This window comes from Vidua chalybeata, chromosome 9, assembly GCF_026979565.1.
Source record: "Vidua chalybeata isolate OUT-0048 chromosome 9, bVidCha1 merged haplotype, whole genome shotgun sequence".
In the NCBI taxonomy this organism is placed as follows: Eukaryota; Metazoa; Chordata; class Aves; order Passeriformes; family Viduidae; genus Vidua; species Vidua chalybeata.
Genome location: NC_071538.1, coordinates 27118672 through 27141966, shown reverse-complemented (window position 1 = coordinate 27141966; position 23295 = coordinate 27118672). Strand labels below are relative to the sequence as shown.

General features: G+C 36.0%; 1 protein-coding gene across 2 annotated transcripts in view; it reads right to left on the bottom strand.

The window, feature by feature from the left end:
* Positions 1-23295, bottom strand: part of DENND1B (DENN domain containing 1B) — a 153943-nt gene that overhangs the window by 10542 nt on the left and 120106 nt on the right. For both annotated transcript variants that reach the window (XM_053950416.1, XM_053950417.1), the window contains 5 exons: positions 19430-19520; positions 15436-15476; positions 14566-14634; positions 12322-12378; positions 11415-11525 (listed from right to left, as the gene is read on the bottom strand). In XM_053950416.1, the coding sequence (XP_053806391.1) occupies positions 11415-11525; positions 12322-12378; positions 14566-14634; positions 15436-15476; positions 19430-19520 (369 nt within the window). The remainder of the gene's footprint in view (positions 1-11414; positions 11526-12321; positions 12379-14565; positions 14635-15435; positions 15477-19429; positions 19521-23295) is intronic.

Sequence of the window (23295 nt, the reverse complement as noted above, 5' to 3'; positions counted from 1 at the left end):
TCACACATTTCTGTACAGAATACTCACCTATTACATCACTTTATTATTCAGCAAACAAATATAGGCTAAAAAATGCCACAATAATTGGAAAAAATTCTCTATCCTGACCAGAACATTTAAATCAGGAATTTTATTCACTTGTACTTCGCACATGACTGTCTTCAGGTCTGTGCATTTCTCATACTTGTTTTGTATCAAAAACTTTTTGTATAGGAAGCTTAACTATACTGGCAATCAATGCACTGAAGATACTGTGAACCCTGCATAGCCACTAATAATTTAAAGACATATGGATGGAATTTGTACAGAGGGAAAACAGCGTAAGCTAATTTTGAGGAAAATCATACGCAAGTAAGAAGTGCTACTGCCCACATCTCATCATGCAGTTCACCAAATGCCTAAACCTGCAATCAGCCACTGATGGGGAAGAAATATGGCCTTAAGGTCAGACTACAAGAAGCTTGAAAATCTCGTACTGTGAGGATTTCAGTACGTTACCTATTACAGATGTTGTCAGTGTTCTACAAATACCAGGACACTCTCTGTAACTCCCCACCCTCCCCATTATTTACAGGAATGTCTCAGTATTCACTCTTTAGAGACTGAGACATTTTTTCTTGCTCAACAAGAGAGAATTTAATTAAAGCAGCAAGTTTTGATAACACTTTCCACAGTTCTTTGCCCTCAAAGAGGAAACATATGGTTCTTTATGTGTTAAACCAAGTTAATAGTTGACAGAAAATGAGAGAATTATTAGAGTATTACAACCCATCAAACAACCCTAAGATTCATTTTGAGCAAAACATATAGGACGGAATACAGAGAAACAAACTATTTCTAAGTTTTTCATATTTTTGTGAGTTCATTGTGTCATTCTCACCCCTGTTGCAATCAATCATTCTCCTGCTTGTAAGGGAAGTGAATCACTGTTAACTGATACTGGTGACTGGTTATCTTACTGATCCCTGTCACAAGCACAGTCACTGGTTTTGGTTTAAAAGTTGCAGCTTTAAGTATTTACCTTCACTGGGAAAATGAAAATACTTTGTTTTGATAACACTGGAAATTAAGCACTTCCCTGAGAATATTCTGACATGACATTCATTGTAATTCAAGCTCTAACCTGGAACTGGCTCCTGGAGGGCAAAATCTTTTTTGCCTCTCTCATTTTCTTTAAACTTGCACCAAAATTGTGCAAGAAGTTGCCATCACATTTACTCCTACTAACATATATGAGACTTTGCAGGGAAGAAGATTCTTTAAAATGTTGAGAAGTTGCAGAAAATGAAATGGAAAGTGACACTTGTTCATCTGTAGAGGAATTAACTCTGCCAATGGAATAAAATTCTACAAGGTAACACTTGCTGATTTGTTGAAATAATAAATAATATTTCAAAGAGGATAGATATCAAGCTTCAAGAAAAAAAGGGGAAAAAAGGAAGAAAAGTTGTGCCTTTGAGAAACAGGAGCTGAATAAAATTAAGTAGAATCAGCAAACGCCACAGGCATTGCAGTGGCCCCTCAGAACATCTATGAACAGTAATATGCAAGTGTGTTAGTGAAAGCACAAATAATCATACAAAGGAATGTAACAGACAAGTTGGTAAATCTAAACCCCCCCTCCAAAACAAGAACTCCTAGCTCCTGATGGTCAAATTCTTTGGAAAAAAAAAAAAAAACTGTTACCAATTTAAATTATTAGGGGTATATTATAAAATTATACAGGGAGACTTTCAACAACTAAACCAAATAAAATGGGATTTACATACAAAGAAAAAGATATGGGGGAGGGAAGGAAAGGAAAGTATCTGGCTGTACATAACAACCTTCTCCAGCATTTACAGCTCTGTGAGCTAACCACAGAGACAACAAGCAACACATGTTTTTGAATAGGTGACTTTCCTTTAGGAGCTGTAATAAAAATGACTGCAAGGGAGGGGTATGTCCAGACTACTTTGCAAAGAAAGAAAAAGAAAGAAAGAAACCCTTAATAAATTTCAAAAGGAGAGCCATAAAACTTTTTCAATGCTCCACTAGGCAAAGTGACAGAGTATGTGCACCTGCAAAAGCTGTCAGAGTCATTTAAGAAGTTCTTCCATTACTGACGTACCCTGCTGTTTGCAGTTATTTAAGCTTTTAATTTCTGTCTTTTCTGCATTTTGAAGTGTGTAACCTTTTTTATACCCCTTTATGAAAAAAGGACAGACTTCTGCTTCCTTCCTGATTAGCATTCTAATAACAACCAGACCATTTAAATTTATTACCACAAGAAATGATATGGCAACAGTCCTTTCTTGCTACACTAGAACTTTATAAAGTCTTAATAGACTGCTGTCATGTTTATTTCTATAAAATAAAGGAACAAACTTCTTTAAAGTACCTGGTTGTTTTGCTTCTTCCAAACAGTTCTGCTTAGATATTAAATCTATTACTTAACGTATTTACTTTGTATCAAAACAAGAACTGGGATTCAACTTTTGATGTTTCAAATTTCTCTCATCTTCCTGCACATGGCATCTCTCACCTCTCATTTTGCTTGGAATGTAAGAGCTGAGCACACTTAAACACGAGCTCGTGTTCTCCACAAGCTGCTGTGAGGCTATATATCCTTTTTGTATTCACCATACCCATCCTCTCTGGCTGCTGCCCTGCTTCAAAATCTACTTCTACAAGTAGTCTGCAGCCTATACAGTCCTGAAACAATGCCGATAACTGAAATAAGGAAAAGGAGCTGACAGTAAAAAACACAATAGAACCAAATAAAGGCAGAGTGAGTCCTTAAACTGTTCTCTTCTGCTTGCTGGTAGCCTCAAAAAATGTACTACTTTGGAATAAAAATGCCAAACCCCATGAATGCTAAAGGATTTAAATGTAAGATGGTTATATTCTTGATTGGGCATGAAAGTCAATCTTTGAAATGTCAGCTTTTTATATAATGCTAGACCTTTCAGATGTTCAGCTTTTGGTAATGAGTGTGTATTGATTGATACTAAGGCAGGAAGTTTAACAAGGCTGCTGCTATTAATTACACTCAAAGTGGAAAACAAATAATCTTTTGATAAATGGCAGCACGGATGTAATTTCACATTTACTGGCTACTCAATACATCAACACATCTAAATTTTCAAAAAAAAGAAAAATATGTACCATGGTTTAAATCTGTGAAGTAGTGCTTCCTTTTTCTTAAAAATTTAGAGATTATTCATACAGCATGAGAAAAAAAAAAAAAAAGAATACAACCCCACTGTTATTTATGATTCAGTATTTTATTTTACCCATCCTCCTCTACAACCAAATCACAGAAATAATTATGGCTCCATCCAGTAGGGAAGCAAGAGATCTCTCCATCAGACTTTCTAGTAAAGCACAACTTGTCGCCTTCCTTTCCGGTTAAACACTGTGACCTAAAGCCATGACTCACAGGAAGGTACTCATTACACTCCCTGAGAGCTGAGACTGATGAAAGAAGAGGGAAAGCAGAGACAGAAAAGTAGTACAGATTCTAATCAAGAACGCTCTGATATCAAAAAACTGTCCTGGATATACATTAAATAGATACTACCAGAAATATGGGTATGGGCACAGTGCTCTGAAATGCCAAGTACACATTAATGCCACAGAGATCTCCAGTGACTATTGTACAGTTATAGGAAACCCTAATACCTACACTGAGGTAGGATTTATTATAAGTACAGATGATAAATTTCTTGAGATACTTAGTCACGCATAGCACATGTAATTACTTTTGTTCTGAATTACTCTGGTGAAAAATGAACAAGCTTCAACTCCCTACCATTTATACATGCTAGACTCCTGAACACAGGTATCATTTGAGAATTGTGTAATGCTGCTTTTTCTTTTTAACAATTAATCATGCTTCCGCAAATATTTTTTCAAGAATAGTTGTGTTTTGCTCCAGAACAACAAGCAACCTTCCAGTTTCCCTGAGGAATCACAGACCCTTTTTTCCTCAGGAACCCTGAGCCCCCACACTGCCCAGAGTGAGGCACCACCTCCCCAGAGCCAGACCCGCTTTTCTCAATGGCACCGAGGCTGTTCTCAGCAAAGCCTCCCGTTTTCAGCTGATGATGCACCGTGGCACCGTGCCACACACCATTCTAGCTGCAAGGAGTGCACCATCCAAAGGCAGCCTGGCTCCACTTTAATTGGCAACAAGCAGAAGTGTTAGTCTTTTAAAATAGGACGTGGAGAGCTGTGGTGCCATTTGCAACAACTAAAGCCAGCAGCTCATTTTTTGCACATGATTTTAAGAATCAGATTCACCAGGCAGAATTTGCAGTTACAAGAACAGAGAAATATATCACTTATTTTGCCTTTTCTGATGGTGATTAATGTCCTAATGTACACTCAATGATTAGATGGAAGGAAAATGATAGAATGGAAGGCTGAGAGGGTCACAGTGGACAGAAGAGCAGGAAGATAAGGGAGAATGTGTGTCAGAAAAGAAAAACTAATCAGTGTCCAAAGCCACACGGATGTTTACATGAACAAAACTGGAAAAGGGCACATGGATTTGAGGCAACAAATCTGGAAGAGACCTGGAATTAACTCAGGTGCACAACCAGGACAGTTGCAAATCCAGTTTATTTGGCTGAAATGTGCTATTTGATACAATTCCTAAGCAGATAAAAGAGAGACTACTGGTTAAATTGATATTTTGGGTAAAATGTGCATCATATCCTTACATCAGCAGACCTGTCTCATGGTACAATCACTGCTGACCATGTGTGACTTTCTCAGAGGAAAACCTATCAAAAATACCTAAGTTAAAATGTGCAATGTGGATGTGACTGTAAACACAAACACCCTACACCTCCAGACCTCAGCAGCACCAGACCATTTCCATCAGACCAATGGACTGTGGAAGATCCTATTTGAGGGAAGTGCCATAGGAAGCTTGAAAACAGACTAATCATATTTGCAAGGAAAAAAAGACTGTGCCTTGGAAATATTGACTCCATGCACATTTCTATGCTGTCTAGGGATTCCAAACAGAAGAATTACCAAGGAGGAGTCCTTATTCCTGTCTGACACCAGTAGGATTCTTCTGCTCAACAAAAAAGGTCTTTCTCTGCAAGGTGCTGTGGAATTTGGCTGGCACTTGGAGTTGGATGTTACTAATTTCAGGTATTTTAGGGCCCAAATTAGACAATTAGAAGCAAGACAGAGGCATTATCAGGATGCAGTTGAGATTCTAGATGGGCTGAGCTGCCTTTCAGTCATGCCCCTCTCTCCATTTACTGCAGAAAGAGCCTAAGGCAGCACTGCTGCTAACTGCAGCATTTCAGCAGTAGCTAAAATTAGACAGACTGAATCTGGACTCTCACATTCAGAGACGCTGAGATCCCTGCAGGAAAGGATTTGCCTGTTTCTTCTCTTTCTCCCTCCTTTTCCCTCCAGACAAACTTTTTTCATTAATTGAACTTCTTTACTCTTTTTTTTTTTTTTTTTTTTTTTTTTATTCTTAGGTACAGGAATATAGAGATGAAGAAGACATTAGGGAACACAGAGTACTAGAGCTGAAGTTTTAGATGTAAAGTGATGCTCTTGAAACCTTCAAGCCAGAAGGCAAAAGCAACACGGAAGTTGAGATGCAGGCTCCAACCGTTGTCTGACGGCTCTCCCGGCTCCCTGATTTAGTGGAGCAAAACTATGACTCGTGGAAGACAGAAGATACACAGCAAAAGAAAGTAAAAGATACCACTGCTACATTAAGATGTCAATAAATTCTCCTGATGAAAAAATTAATCTGGTTATTTTAATTAAATACTGAAGACAGAAAGGTTCACCCAGTTTGAAGATACTCTGCAAGACAGTGTTTTTCTCTGAGAGCCTTCAGAGAAAGGAAACAGTGCTAGACATACCAGTAAGGTTCATTTGTTTGCAGAAGAAAGACCATCTGAAAGGCTGCATTTCTATTTATTATAAAACTTAAAGAGGGGGGCTACAGTGGCCAGAAAAAGCATCTGCAAACTTTTTGCTTGTGAATTTTTCTTTTGGTAGTATAAATCAGAGGTAGATATGCTGATGACTTTGCCCTGAAAAACCAAGCATTCCACAGGGTAACAAAGAATTCCAGAGCCACTTCCTGACCATTACCCCATCTATTTTTTTTTTAATTAAATTGGAATCGGGGTAATTAGTGAAGAGATTTCCCAAGTGATTTTTATAGCAAAACTCCAAGACAAGCAGCCACAAGGCTGACAGTGGTTTATGGGTGCAGAACAAACAGGACAGCTCTGGTGAGGACAGTCACTGCCACTGTTAGTGAGAAGCAGGCACAAGTTTCAGCAATCTTGTAATTATACCTCTGCTTGGGAGCTTCTATTCCCTATTCCTGAAAATAGTATCATGCATGATGCACAAAAGCATCTAAACGATTAATTTGCATAAAATCCATGAACAATTTCACTTAACATAAATAAAGAAAGTACCCCTTGATTTGTAAGAGGTCTTCATTGCACCAGGCAAGGCTTGCACAGGCAAAGATCCCCGTGTGCTCTGCCACTTTGGAAAGGAACAGGAGCCACGAGAGGGCACTCTCGTAATCTGCAATTTGAATTTTGGCTGCCTAGCTTTTTCGTTTTTAATTATAAGGAAATCTGTTTTGCAGAATGAAGAGATCTTACTTGACACAACAAGACAAAAGATTTTTCTCCAAATTAAAGGAAGCTAATGATATCTACAATATTTTCACATTACATCACATTACCTAAAGAAACAATTTACTGATCAACCGATGCTTACTTCATAACTATATTTTACAGAAGCATAATGTGATTTACATTAAAAACTAGCTCTGTTTATGACATCTTTCAATTTATAATATTTCAGTCAAAGAGGGTAGAAGAAACCTCCAGTGTTATATGCGGTTGAAGTCATAGATGTGATCTCAAGCACATTGTCTGAATACAAATACAGCTAAATGCGCTTAATCAGATTTATGTTTCTGAAATAATTGTAAGGCTGACTGTGGTTATTTTTTCTAAAAGACATTCAGTCATCTTATACAGAATATGTATATTCAGCACTGCATTATCACAATCTCCTCTCCTATTTTCCAGGAAAAAGAAGAAAGTCTTCAGAATAGCCCTCTCTTCAGAATAGCAGCTCTCATCACCTTTTTCAGGTTAGGAGAGTAATCAGTTACTAGAAGTCCTTTGTAGCTAATGATTATGTCGTTTATTTTACTGGCCATTGTAGGGATATTGATAAATGGGGCACTCCTGAAGGTAAGGTTATTCTGAACACATCTTCCTGCCTGACACTTGCTGTGTTTGTTGAACAGATGCCAAGCACACCTACTGCACGCTGAATTATATATTGTATAGTCTCTAGGACATACTTCAATAAAAGTGAGTAAGCTCCATTTGCAATATGCTTAAAAAAAAAAAAAGAAAGAAAGAAAGAAAGAAAGAAAGAAAGAATATTTAAAAACTCTCTTCTGTTTGAGAACACCAAGAAAAAAGTTTAGTCTAACTTGATTTTTATTAAAAGTGTTTAAAAAACCTTCTTAGACACTGCATTTGGATTCTGCAAAGTCATGGTGAGTCGTTCACTTGGTATCTTCAATATAGGAACATTTAAAGCAGTGCTGAGACACAGTGATTGGTAAATCCACCCTTAGAATCCACATGCTTATTTCCATGACACATGGAAAGTAGCAGGTGCCTAAAGGTACAGCTAGAACATACATTTTCTGAGAGACAAGGGGCATTGCTAATTTACTAACTGCAAAGGGAACTGGCAGATCTTATTTGGTATTCTGCTAATCTTCCAGAGTGTTTTATTTGCCATGAAATACATTATGACTGTGGAGATCCTGACATGGCCCATTTTCAGTAAGCTACCCCAACACCTGATATAACAGTAAAATTACAAAGATCATATTAATGAAATCAAAGAGATCTTCCTGGCATTCAAAGCAGGATAATAATAAACATGCTCTCTTTTAAATTATATATTAATTTGGAACAATTTTACAAATCTCCTACTGCATTTAGGTCCCTATGTACCCAGAAATCTGTATTACCTGGGAACATATAATGGCACAGAATTAAAACAGCTTATGCAAAAACTGAATGCTCCATAGTCTAAAACATGCCCTCCTGTACTTTGCTCAACAGTTAAAGGAACTCAGTGGTATCACTCACAAGATACTGCAAACAGAGCCTAAGCAATTGCATGCTTGCATTAACTTTTATTTCACAAATTTTAGCAGGTGATTTCTTGTATCTTCTATATTCCTAATTAACGCAAGAGATGAAACATATCCGAGACACATCATTAGCTCTAGGCATGAAACAGTTAACAGCAGTGCACATGCCAAGGTTTTAATAAGGCTTAACAATAAAAAGCTTCAATCCTCCACTTTCACTAGATTTTGTTGTTGTGGTTTTCCCTTGCTTAGGGCAATCCATCTGTTAATGTTGACTTGCAATATAGCTAAGCTCACACATGTCTGAAGAGCCTAGAACAGCGAACCTGAGCAGGAGCAAGCTCAGATGAATATTGCAGAGAGGGAACGGCGCGTTTGGGCACAGATTAATTGTGCGCACACGCACAAACCAGTGCACTCCCCTTAGCTCCATCTTTTAGGAAACACTTTCAAAATGCAAATTATAGGAAGGCAAGCCGAGCGCTTCAGTTTGCAATAACACATTTAATTATTTATCCTCTGGTTAGGTTTTGACAGCAATTTTAGATGCTATATTTTTTTTTTTAATTTATTGCTGATTTTTCTTAAGCCTATTGCCAATCTGGAAAAGAAAAAATACAATAAAGCCACTATGACAGCAGTGATAAAGCTTAGTAAATATTCATTGTTAAAAATGGCTCTGCACTGTGACCAGTGCTGGTATTCTCCCTGGGCCAAACTGGCTGTATTTTCGATAAAACCAGAGAAGTATCCTTTCCCTTGAGCCCTGTTAGGCTGAGGCTGCAGTTGGAACTGTCATCCTCACACAAAAGCAAAGGGGCTGGGTTTTACAAACGCAAAGCCTAATTGGGAGATCTTCATGGTTGTACCCTTGACATTTATTAAAGCCTCATCAACAAAACAGGAAATAACCGTACTAATTAGCAGACCCATATACAAACTCCTGTTTGTTGGGGTAAAAGCAGATTCACTTCCTATTGTAAAGGAAACATCCTCTCAGACCCCCAAATCCTGTCATGAACGAATTTTTAAAATTGTTTTTCTCAGTAAAGCAAACATTCATATCTTACAGAACTTTTCAAAGTATGTTTTACAGCAGCTCAGGTAACTCTTAGTATTTAACTGTTTCCAAGAAGTGGAGAAGGAAAAGCTCAATGCATACTTCTGATATAATATAAAATATGACACCACATTCTTTGTATTTACAATTTCTAAATATTTCGGTATGGAAGTAATAAAGTGCAGAGGTGCCTCTGTTTTGGAAGCAGGATGACCATTAAAAGCAATTGCTCTCTCTTGTTCATTTTTTATCTAGGTTTGGGGTGAGTATTACAGTACACCAACATAACAACTTAATCAGTATCTGCTCCTTACTTTAAATGTGTATCAAATTGCCCGAACTCCACATTAGCATTAGCCTTATACTGATACAGCCACTACAGAAGATAATTTTAGAGATCTGGGTGAAGAGTTTCACATGCAGGATAAAGACTATCAGAAAAACAATTAAATCTGACAACAGCACCCTGAATTTCACTTCTTTTAAACAGCCGACTCAGTACCCAATCAAATATAGTCTCTCTCATACACATGCATTGTGAGTACAAATATATATTCTTATTTGGATGTAAACTTTAAAATCACCACTTATTAATAAAGATTTTATGTTATTGAAACACCAAGACCAAAAATAAAAACAAGACTAGCAATAGCAGACTTATTTTTCAGAAGTCCTTTGGTTTGTTTGCTTTTGAGGAGAAGGAAAAAGAGAACTGCATAAGTGAGCAGTGGAGTTCTTGGAGGGCAATCCTCATGTGCCCCTTCCTGCCCACTGGGTTCATGCGACATTTGGGACAAGAGCTGGGGAAAAGACACCTTTGGTTTGGAGCAGGGCAAAACTGTGAGGCTCTCAGTTCCCAGCTTTGTTGGTAAACTCACCCCAGACAAACACATGTGCATACACATCCATTCACACACGTGTGTATGGATGCATGGAAACAAAGCCAGGCACACATCTGCACTCCTGCCTTGTTTGCAAAGCTAAAGGAACACTGGTAGAAACAGCAATGATTACAGGATTTAGCACTGTACAGCTGGACAAACACAAAACCACAGAAAAGTTCAATTGTTCTGTCTGAACAAATGCCTTCAAAAGAAATCTTTAATAGTACCAAGGTGAATTATATTCCTTTGTATCCCTAGACTCCTGTACATAACAATAGGCAGCACTACCATATCAGTGAGGCAGAAAGTCTTTGTATTATTTATAACCCTATTAAAAATAATGACTTAATACTAATGTACAATTTCACCATCATTTAGCAATCATCTGCATTAGTTCTATGTTGTATTTCAGAAACTTTGTATTTAGTACTGATAAAAACTAATTCAAAATCAAATTGATTAAATAGACAACCCAGATTTTTATTATTGCGGTACCTAGAGCAAAAATTAAATGTTGCTAGATCAGTTGGATTGAATTTATATACTTAATTCTCATATAAGGAAGATACAGGCATTAAAAATCCACATATTAAAAACATGCAATAACAATATAATGTAAAAATTAATATCTATACATTAAAAATATATACATATGCAGGTAAATATTTGCAGGGAAAAAACAGTGTTAGAAAAACTACTTTGTTTATATTTTTGAAATAAAACTGTCAAAATAAATCTGAAAACATTAAAACACTTGCCAAAGTTGAGACACTACACCTGTTACTTCAAATCTAGATTAGAAAGGATTAGAGAACAAAAGCCAAGACATTGGCACTGCATGAACTAGCTGATTTATTAACAAAATAATAAATCACAACTATCTGAGCAAGGTTAAAGACCATATGACTGCCAAAACAATTTATTAGAAACACACAATTAATATACCTTAAAATAAATGAGATAGCTTAATACAGATCTATGAATAAACCAGACTGTATTTTTGTGAGAAGCCTTTCTCAAAAACAGTATTTAAGAATTAGATCTCAGATCTATACTTACAGATCTCCTGTTCTTTCCCCTCTCAACAGGGATTAAATACAAATAGCTTTTTTTTTTTTTCCTCCACACAAACAGTGTAGCAGTATTCCTATAAACACAGCCTTTTAATCACACTGTCCAAACACAGACAGGAAAATCATCTTGGAAACAGATTCACAGGCACACTACTGTAAGCAGCAAAAATTTTTCCCTATATGTATGTGAATGCAAACAGAAGTTTCAGGTGTCTTACCTGTGCCAGCCTTCGTTTCTCTGAGCTTGTTCTTTTGTCATAATGTGATGTGTAGACAGGAACAGTCTGTACTGCACCAGCACTACACGTTCCATACTCTTCCTCACTCTCCTATGCAACAAAACAGATTTAAATTCCTTTATTTATAATCATTATCTGCAAATATATCCTCCATATTATGCATGCAGAATGCATTCAAAATTATCTTGCCACAATCTATTACTGTCATGAAAATACCATCTGTAGTAAGAAAATAAAATTTAACTTTTCAAAATGCAGGATTACCAACATGGTCATCTAAAAGTTGAATTATTCAACTTTTGATATTTTTCTTAAAATAGCATAATAGGTATCCAAAAAATGATTCCTTCTCTGTACAGAAAAATCTTACATGGAAGCAAAATTTCAAATGGGAAAAGCAGCTGCAAAATGCCTAAACCATCTACTCTGATAGTTTGTGAGGTTGCTTTTGCAAAATGAAACTGTTCATTCATCTTGAAACGCTGCTATTGTTCATATATCTTATGGAACTAAAACTGGACAACTGCACCTCCCGAAATACAGTGTACTGCAAGACTCTCCCTTCTCAAATTCTCAGCTTGAAGCAAAGGCTTTGATTGTGATATCAAAGCAATCAACTTTATGAAAACATACATCCTCTTAATGTATCTTTGAAGACCTCTGTTGTTCTATGATAAAATATGCAAACAATAAAGAGATTATTCAGTGGATGCATAGAATGACAGATAGTTGCCAGAGGGCTCGTTATGAAAAATGTATTGTTGAACAAAGGGCTAAGCATATTTCAAAAGTCATTAAAAACACAAATCTCATGTGATTTGTAAAGTATAAGCTCCAAACTGATACAGGAAGCAGGGTAAGGAAGTAAATAAAGTGTACTACATACCTTGTGTTTTAACTTACTCTTCACTTCTTTTATTCCTTGCCTCGCCTGGTTTTTTGCCTGGAGAAATAAAAGGACTTAAATTGCTCTGCAAGACACTGGCTGTGGTCACAGAACATGTCTTATGATGCCATACTTATTTTGCCTTTTTTTTAGACACCTGGTGATATAGAAACGGGCAATAATATTTATCACAAATTTCAAACACACTGCCACTGTACTTTTTATATTCATGCTTCCCCCAAAAATTTAAGGATTTTTTTTTCAGTACATCCATGCCAGTGCTGTGAAAACATATGTACTCAAAAATTCTCCATTATTACTAGGAACAGACTAAGAATGGTCATATACATAACTCCTTTATTTGAAATGCTCCCTTCAATTTGAAAGGGTATTTTAGCAATAAAGCACAGTTTATAAAAGTTTCAATAAAGTTGAAAAATGTTAAGATTTTTAAGATGACTGCTCTAGTGTTCCAGTTGGGCAACTTGCAGGGCAACATCAACCTTAAGAGAAATGAAGTGATTTCAGATGCAGATGGAGATTTTGCCCAGTGTTGCTGAACAGCACAGTGCTGCTATTTAGGGGAGAATTCTGTATGCATTAAAAGAGGCAGACAAGAATCACTGTTGCATAGAAAACAGCCAAGATTATTCTTCAATACAGAAAGGAATTATCAATATGGAATACCATGTTGTCAGGCTAAAAAAAATGAGAGAGAGAGAGAGAGAGAGAGAGAAGGGGAGAGAAGGAAGCAAAATAAAAGATGGGGGTATAACACCCAAAAACCCTAACAGAAAAAAAGTTCTCTTTCCTACAAAAATATGGAAAAAACAACAAAAGTTTTCAAGGTTGTATTGAAAATGGGAATTTTAAAATACATTGAAGGGCATAAATATATAAAAGCCACCTATTTTTCTGTGGCTTTTTGTACATGGAAATTCCGAAAAAAAAAATTCTTGAATCAAGCGGTCATAAGAGTCCTTTTGATCCTTAAATCATACATCCATAAGCTCAGTAAGAGCACAATGGGGTGCCATGTACCAGATGTAACCTGAAAGCCACTTTAAACTTCCCAGATCCTGCTCACAGCATTTGGATGAATTTTGGAGTGCTTTGTTCTAACTCTGAGGGATGGTACCAATGGCATTACTCAAAGCTCCCAATCAGTTATGTGGTAATTAGGAAATGCATATTTCAGTCCTCTGGCAGAAGGCTCCATAAGGGACAACAATGTAAGAAATTAAATGGGGTAGAAATATGGATACCATATACATAAAGATCCTCAGAAATTTACTGTAGTTTCCTGGCATATACAGAAGTTCACTTTGAAGAACCTTTACTATCCAGGGCATAATTATCAAACCTGAAGGCTGAACCACAGTCTAAGATAGTGCAAATGAAGGAGTATAATTTGCAGATGAACCATTTTTTAAATTATAAATGAGTCCATGAATATGAAGTATATTTAATTTATTTACCTGTTTCTTTCCACGACTGCTGTATTTTTCAAGTGATGTAAAATTAAAAATTCTGTTTGAAAACTTTACTTAAAAATACTCTGGTACACACTGATTTACTGATTTATTCAGGACTATTTATAATGCATCCAGCTAGTGAAACATTTGGAAAAGCAAAAATGAAGTCAAAAATCTTTTCCTATGTATTATAAAAGCAACTTTAAAACACTTCTCAGTTCTTTTTTTTTTATTGCTGTTTTACCATACTGCATAATACAGTATAATCTCACATGTATCATGGGGTAGGCAGTCTTTGAAAAACAAGATCTTTTAAGATGAGAAGCATAAGCATTAAACCCAGTTAAACATGAGTATTCCACTATCATTTTTAAAAAGAAGCAGATGATTTGCTGCACACATTACAGATGCTTTACTACATCTCAATAGTGCAGCACTTACTGCCAAAGTGAAATTAGAGCTGTGTATCAAACACTTAAATGATATTCAAATAAGCTTCTAGTGTGTATGAGGACTGAAAGAAAACCAGCTCACTGATGCTTTGATAAAGTCTATTTTTATGTACAAGCTATCTAGAAGGCTCTGAATCAACTCTAAATCCTAGTGCTAGATGAGAAAACAAATGAAGCTCAACACTTTCTACAGGCTGAAGTACTTTTTTGTGATTTATTTATAAAATGCTTAGGTTTTTCAGCATTCAGGGAGAACGAGAGGTTGTCAGAAATTGCAGTATTTTTATGTATTATTTATTTGAAATAGATGATCTTACAAATTTATATGCTGTTTTCACAGCCGGAGTGGCTTTGGTCATTGCTGTGTTGATCAGCGCACTGCCTTTCTGAAATACACAGAAAATGCATTTTAGTAACATTTTAACACAAAGCAAACCTTAAGACAACAGCAAGGAAAATTAAACAGTGTCCTGTGAAGAAGTAACAACCTTCCTTTGAAATGGGTAAGAGCAAGCACAGCTGTGTTTCCTCCCCAGCCTGCTGTCTGCAGCTACACAAGGGTTACAGTACGTCATTCCACAGCTGACACATTTATCAAGGCACTCCAACAGAATGATGGATTTTCGGTCTTCATTCACTGTTACCATTTCAAAATCAATTCAGAAGTTAGCCTATTTTTCATGTGTTCCTATCATATTTATTATGCAACTAAAAAAACTTTGACCTGACAGGAAGAACTATCTCATTTACTCAAACAAGAATTCTCTTAATCTAAAATAATGTATTTTATTAATGCTGCAGAACAACAAGGTGATACCAAGGGTCTTCGGCTAGTCAAATTGCACAAATCCATATTAACTAAATTGCTATTTACTAGAAGGGATAAGCTTCACATCAAATTGTCACACCTAATTCAGAGTCATGGAATGCAGCATGATACAGAAAGCAATGACTATATAGACATAAAAACCTCATGCATTTTGGCATTTGTTTTGTGTATGGGAATTTTTAAAAATTCTTCAATAAAAAAACCTCAAATTTTTTGCAAATACTAGAGATTTGGTATTTCGTACAGAATGTACTTATTTCTTTCTCACAGATGAACAAACTTTTACCATTACACAGAAGTAAGGAAAAGACCTAAAAAGGACAAGATAGCCAGTATAATTCCTTAACCAAGTTTATACCTTCACTGTGTGCATCCACTGCTGATAAGATCTTGAATTTCCTGAAAGAGAAATGTCAAATTAACACAATCAAACATACATTCAGCATTTTAAATGTTGCAACCCTCTTCATTATCGGAATAAAAAATGTACTTAGAGGATTACTTATTCAATTAATTCTTTCCAGATAGACAAGGAATGTAAAGATAAGGGTATGTGTACACTAAGAAAGAAACCCAGGAATCTCTTATTGCTTGTTTTCTGTTTCCTTTGTAAAAGCTTCTGTTTTCTCCACACAAAGTTTTTTATTTCAATTAAGGTAAAAGAGAAATTAAAACGATGATAAGGTAACATGCTTTTAGAAAGTATAAAAAGAAAAACACTAACTCAAATGAAAGAATAGTGTATTAATGATCCCTCTGGGCAAACTTTCAAACACAACTATTACATGGACTGCAGAAGGTACCATACCAAGGAAAAAGAACAAGAGAAAAGTCTACATGTCACAAGTTATGTCACAACTGTATATTCCTGTGCAGAAAAAATCCTTTTAAATTATTAACTGTATCTACCTTCTTTAAGAAAGAAAAACCTCTAAAGGCAAGTGAGAGTTACTGACTTCTATAGGACCATCGAGGACTAAACTGGCCACAAAGGAGCATGTTAAATTCTACTTGATGAAGAAGTCAATACCATTTCCCAAAGGTGCTTCAGCTGAACAACAAAGAACAGGTCCATGATCCCTGAGAAAGTTTTAAAGTACATCAGTCACTCCAATACTCCAGTACTGTGAGCTGCTACTGACCCCATACATGACATTCACTTTGAGAAGAACCCTCCAGTTTCAAACAGAGTTTGACCACGTTGAAAGGATCACACTGATGTAACCTTACAGACTTTTAACAGCTCACAAAACTCCTCAAGTGTTACAATAATCCACTAACTAAGGCATGGCTAGAATTATTCCAATGGTTAATGAAAGCCAAAACACACTCCTAAAACATTTCTGAGAACTAACTGGATCATTGGAAAAGGTATTCCAGTTTTCAAGGTGAGGTGAAGAAACATGAACTCTTTAGGCTCATATCAGGTACTTTAACCCATTCCACTCAATTTTTACAAGCAATTTTGAGACAGCCAGACTCTCAGGAATGATGGCACAAGTGAAGGAAGTGCTTGCTTAGAGAGGAGACACCCTCATGATCATTTTGATTCCATTAAGAACAGCAAAGAGCAACCTAAAGCAGAAACAACTCATTTTTTGCTTCTTTGATCGGGGTTCCCTAGAACTGTCAGGGAAGGAAGCACATAAATTACATGTATAAGGTGAAATCTAACCACTGCTGGGGTGTTAAGGATATTGCATGAACCATTAAAGCTTTCTTTAACATGGTATTTCACTGCTTCAATTCCTGTCAACAATGTTCATGTATCACCTTTCTTGAGGTGTCCTTAACAGTGACTCTTTCCACAGCTGAGCTTTCTCTGTCACAACCTGATTTAAACAATTAATAGAAACAATAAATGGCATCACAGCAAATGACCAAGTTTAATGTTCATCTAGTTATGCAGTGACACTTCAGGGATGACAATCAGAAAACAGATAAATACTCATCTACAGACAGTCATGCTACCATTGCATGCCCTCAGCTAGAGCTGAATCTCCTGAAACCCTAGCAAAAATCTGATTCCTTAAAACAAATTATCATTACAAGGGAGTTTCAAAAGTTTTTGTTTTTTCAGTTTTCCTTCTATTAGCACCAGTGATATTAGACCAAAAAAAAAAAAAATTTCCAGCTGTAAGTAAAATTAATGTAATTAAAAATTAATTAACATATTCTACAAGAAATCTGAGTGCTAAACCAATCCATCACTATATTCTTGTATTGAAAAGCACTTGAGAACTAATAATATTAATAATAAATAATAATAATAGAAAAAATGCAATAGAAAATAAAATTTCAATTATAAAGTGCAAACTATAATGAAGATGTCTCACAAATTTATTTTCAGATGTAGATACACAAGTTTTGACCTTTTTTTAAAGAAAATATTTTTAAAAAGAGAAATTTAAGTTTTATTCTTCAATTTTCTTTTCTGGTTTAGTTAGACTTGCATATGTGCACAAATGCAAATTTAGAAAGAGTTTCCTTAAAGAAACACTTTCCATTTGAATTTGATTTGGTAGTTTTTAAATTATACTGTCTGCACTAAGAATGTGTTCACCTGTCCTTTAAACAGCTTGGAGCTAACAGTAACTTTCCGTGACTTTTCTGAAATCTGGGTTTCACCTGTTTTTTTTCAAACCCTGGGCTTCCTGCTGAAGCTGACGGGAGTTAAGTCCGCAAAGAGATCATAGTTCTACCCCATTAGCGTCACAAAATGTCACCTTCAATTGCACACATATTGTTAGCCCTGCACTTCATAACAATAATGAGACAGCAGTTATGTAAATACTGAGTATGTGCCCTAAGCAATTTGTCCACAGCCTGGCACTATCAGCTTGTCTGACTTGAAAAGCACACAGGCAGTGCAAGGCAGCCCAGCGCCGCCAGCAGAGCTGAGCGGTCCCTCCTGAGCAGAGCCAGGTGAGACACAGTTCACAGCCTGCCGGAGCACAGCCAAGAAACAAGCTTTATCTAACTTCTACTGCAGTTTTATTGCAGCCTCCTGACCCCTAACTGCAGTCAGCAAACGAGCTCTGAATACTGACATCACCTATCTGAATAATGGATGCTCAAAGTCTCAAATCTGCTTACAGAGCGGTGTAACTTACCCTAAAATGGCAGGGAAGAAGTAAATCTCTGTAAAACTAACCACAATTTGATCAAGAAACAAAACACCAAATTATGTGCTAGATCCTAGCACAAGACACAGAAGGCAGTGAAAATCTTGAACAAAAGAAATTATGCACTTTGAGTATAAAAAAGGGGGTTTCTTATGAGGTGCAGATGGCTCTGCAGCACTTGATAATTTCTCTGCAGGGGCCAAATCCTCTTCTCAATGTGTCCCATTCAAGGACAGTCTTACAAAGGAAGTCCATCCAAAGCTGTCATCTGCACCTCAGTGGAGCTGCTCAAATCACATAACCTCCATCTACTGAGGAAGCTTCTACACAACTTTCAAGATTGACCATAAAGTAGCATTTGTACAGTCATGCATATATTGATCCCACCTTTGATACCATCTCTTGCACCTGGGCTGGTTTTGGCTACAGTAAAGTGAGCAGCTGTGTGGTGCTGGGTTTAAAACGTACCTAAATTAACAATACACCTGTCCTAAATGTTAGGAATAAAAACAGGAAACCACTCCATAATCCTGTACAAATCAGCACTGGATTCAGGATGCACTCTTCCATATGGGTTAGCTGATGTGGAAAGCATTGTAACAATTGTCAGTGAACACAACTGAGGCAAATTACATGAGTAATAACATTTTTGTTTACAAATATGATAAATCTCCATGTCCCTTCTGAGATCATATTTAAAAGTAAAAAAAAACTTTTGCTTTTTTTAGAGTAACACATTTGTTGGAGAAAGCAGATTTCTCTTAACATTCAGGACAGCACCGTGATTTCTACACTGCAGGAATAAGTAGATGTGAAAAGAAAATGAAGCGTTTATGGAAAACATAATTATCTAGAAGTTAAGCAGCACAAATGTCAAAATGATTTTGAAAATACAATTTCCACAGAATGCATAATATCTATAAATAAACACATAAAAATGTAAACACTATAGTGATATCTCATCCTATACTGAAGTGTAAGTATTACTTTACAGGATTAAACACACATATCTAATATCACATATTTGATACACTGATGTAACTAGATACGTAATAGTGTGTATCCCAGCAGTGATTTGTTAAAGGCTAAAACCTTTCCAAGAATGAAGGGAAACAATACAACAGTAAAAAGATCAACGATGTCTAAAACTTACAAAACATCATGAGGACATCATGTCAAACAGTTCCCAAAGAAGTGTCAATAAGTACTCCCAAATTAATTCCATACCTCCACAAAAGCCTCCTGCTGTGATTTCTTCTTCAAAAACATCAGAGAATCCTCTTCCTGCATTTAATTTTGATAGCCGACCATCAATAAACTGGAGGTAAAAAAAAAGGGTCACACATACTTTGTTGTCTCTTCTATTGCTTAACGGTGTTAGCGTTTTAAATGTGTCCATTATAATAGAATCTGTATGTTCAAGACCATATATGTCTCAAGGATAACACACTGCTCTCAGACTTTACAGCTTTACACAAGAGCAGGTGTAACTATAAGCAGCAGGAATATAGAGTATAGATCAAGAAAATGATTTCTATTTTCTGTATTTTTCTAATGGCGAGAAAAGAATTTATTTCCTTACTTAATAGTAACTCTGGATTTGTTATCATAACCATATAAAGGTCACCAAGCCATTCCCTGGTGTCCTGCTGTGAAATCATGGATCTTTTTAAGCACTAACTTTTATTTAGGTGCATCTATGGATGCATACTGCAACAGCTATCCTTATGTAGAGGTTACAGCTGCAAGACCACATGAATTTGCAGCTACAAATAAGTGTACATACATAAATGAAATGATCCAAATGTGTCAGAAAAAGTCAAAAATAGAAAATTAATTATTGAACCACTCAGAAGGGATGAATACATTAATTTCAAGAATTATCAGGCTTCAAGGAAGTGGAACAAGCACATTCCTATAGATTTAAAATTCTTTCAAGAAGCAAGCCCTCCCTTTTTGTTTTGGAAAGGCTAATTCAAATCTGACAGATAAAGTGAGAAAGCAATTTTCCAATTACACACTACATCTTCTAGCAAGAATTATGAGTTATTCACTGGTACTAAACAGTACATAGGAATGAACCAGAATTAATTATTTGGCTGCATCATTTTTTACAACTGATTATCCAAACAGTGTCAATGACAATCTGATGCTTGCCAATGAACAGACTAGTGACATGAAAAAACAACTTTCTCAGAGTACAAAAATTCCAGAAGAAGAATAAGGTAAGCAAGAAGATATTTCTCTCTTCCTTGTCTAAATTCCTTCTTATTTTTTTCATTTTACTTCAAGTTGGCCTTTTTCCAAACAGGCTGGTTCATGGTCAGACCACTGTGGGATCACTGGATTATTTCACAGTAAGAAAAAGAGATAAGAGCACCTTTAGCTACTGCTGTGAAAAAAAACCCCAAAAACAACAACCTCCACTCCATCCCTTCCTTTGAACTGTAACACATTATCTCTTTGGGGAAAATTATGAATTCATTCCATACTATAAACTAGCATAAGATTTATGGACATACTCATCATCTGGTAAAATCCTATCAACAGAAGGCTGAGACACTGACTGAATAAGAGAGGATCACACCAATTGAGTATTTAATGTAAATACTGACAAAGAGAACTGTTAGCAAAAAGATACTGGAGACATTATTTAAAAGAAATGATAAGTGTTAGTAGTGGTGGTAGTAGTAGTTGTTACTTTTGAGTAATTTACTGTTAATGGTTGCACTTAAACTGCTACATGAAAAGAACAGCATGTGGAATTACATATAAAATTTATGGGTTTTCTCTTTCCATTTTTCAAACCCATCCCTTTCAATTCCATAGACTGAAAAATCTGGGCCTGCTCTTCCAAGAAATGTATTCACTTTGAGATCCAAAGAGCCCTTGGGCAACTACCTCTTTCAATGAAAAACTAGCAATTCCAGTGTTACCCTTGGATTTTATGGTGACTGAAGACATTATCCTCAACTGATTTTGAGTTCTAAAACCAAAACAGAGACTACATACACTTCAGAATATCCAAGCAATTTTATCAAATTTTAAAACTAGAAGTTTTTTAGAAGCAAACATCATAAATGTGATTTCCACAAAATAACAGCTCATATCTCACAAGAAGAGACCTCAGCTCATAAAGATGGTAAATGAAATTTGAATTACTAACAATTTTCAAAGGCTTCTGATTCCTGAATTCATTATTTTTCTAAGCAACACTTTCTAAAACGTTAGGGAAAAAATCCCAATAAACGCTGCAGATTACCTTGCTGATACAAGTACACTATTAAAGGAGATAGTCTGGCATTAGGCTAGTTCTAAGAAGGAATTAATATTTTCCCTGGACACTCATGAGAACTATTTGACACATTAGATGCAATTATTAATTACTTATGTTTGCAGCTTGATATAAAGGTTAGTTACTTTCCATGATACCCTAATTAAAGGGACAAAGGAGGGATTTCATAGACCAGCACAAATAAAGTTCTCTTGTCAATTATGGCAAAATGGGTGTATTTAAAGTACCAATTTTCTGCTTGGTCTAGGTTTAAGGCTGCCCCTAAGAAATATGTTCTGTTTAAAAGACTTTCAGAGCAGAATAAAATACAGTTTGGTCTCTTTGAATACAAACCACTTTGAAAACAGCTCATTTGTCAGTGGGAAAAACTGGAGAAGATGCAGCTGGGCTGAGGATTAACTGAATAAGTAGGAGTAACCTTTACAACAAGAACCAGAGGAATAAAAAGAAAAAAAACTACTACTACTATTAAACCACACACATCATCAAAACTGTTACTATTTCCTAATCCTCTATTATTTCCTTCAATTGAAATAAAACTAAAACAAGCTATAAACAAATTGTAAACTGATTCTGTTTAATTGAACACATTAAAGTGTAATGGGTAAGTAGTGAGCCAGCCCATTCATGGCAGCTGAAGGTTTTGTTTCAGTACTGCCAGTGTGACAACATTTTAGAAACATTGCTTGTAAGCAGCTTTTTATTAAGAAAATTTCATGCTACCTTATTGCACAGAGATATGCAAAATGTAAACCACACTTCATTTAGCTACTTCTTCCCATTTCAATCCAATCAACCAAACTTCAAAAGGTTTCAGATTTCTTACAGCTTACTTTATATAACCAGAGTAAAATTGAAGGAGCCCTATTTTGTGATCATATTTTCATAGGACTTCTATAAAATACCATCCTCGCACAAATCTCTACAATAGACAGTAACCTCTGACTAACACCAAATGCTTTTTAAAAATTAGAAGAGTCTACATATAATAGATTTCCCTAATCTATCATGGTTGTATATCTTCAAAGAAGTCCCCCTGGTTATTTAAACATGAACTCTTGTGTATCAATCATTTTGGGCAGTTGCAGGCAAATATGTATTTTCATGAATCTTCTGGTTTCATTCGCGTTTTCCTTGATTTTCATAAAAATCTAATGATAATTTTAACACCCTTTTCATGCAATGGGGTCAAGTGATGAAAAGAGAGAAGAGTTACAGAACAAAATCAAAGGACAAAATCCATTTCAAAGACTGTAATCAAACTATAACTGAGCTGTGCCCAGATATTCAACAATTGGTCCTCTATTAATTCAAATTCTGCATTAAGAATCAGCTAGAATACTGTTCAGGCCACCCCTATAGCTCGGGTCTGTGACATTCTCTGTGTGCATGCTTCAAAAAGCCTAGCAAACAAACCTGCAGTTGTAGGATGAATCCAGTTTTTAAATAAACACCAGTGAATTCCAATTTAAGTTAAGCACTCTGCTGTTTAGGCTCTTTGGGCATGAGCCAAGAGAGCTGAAAATGAAGTTCAACCATCAAGCTGGGAGATCCCTGATTTTTCTTGTTTAGTTGGATTGCTGACTGGCTCTGAAGAGATGCTGCACTGGCTCTGCACCCTGGGGTTATTTTTTTGTTCAGTTTCACCACCACTCCTTTGAACTATAACTGCAATATAAAAATACAACAAATCTGGGATGACTGTACCCAAAGCACTTGTATTTAGATTTCATCCCAGACTTTTGTAGGCTGACAGAAAGGAAAATGTATTTAAACACAGATATGTTTTAACAGAAAA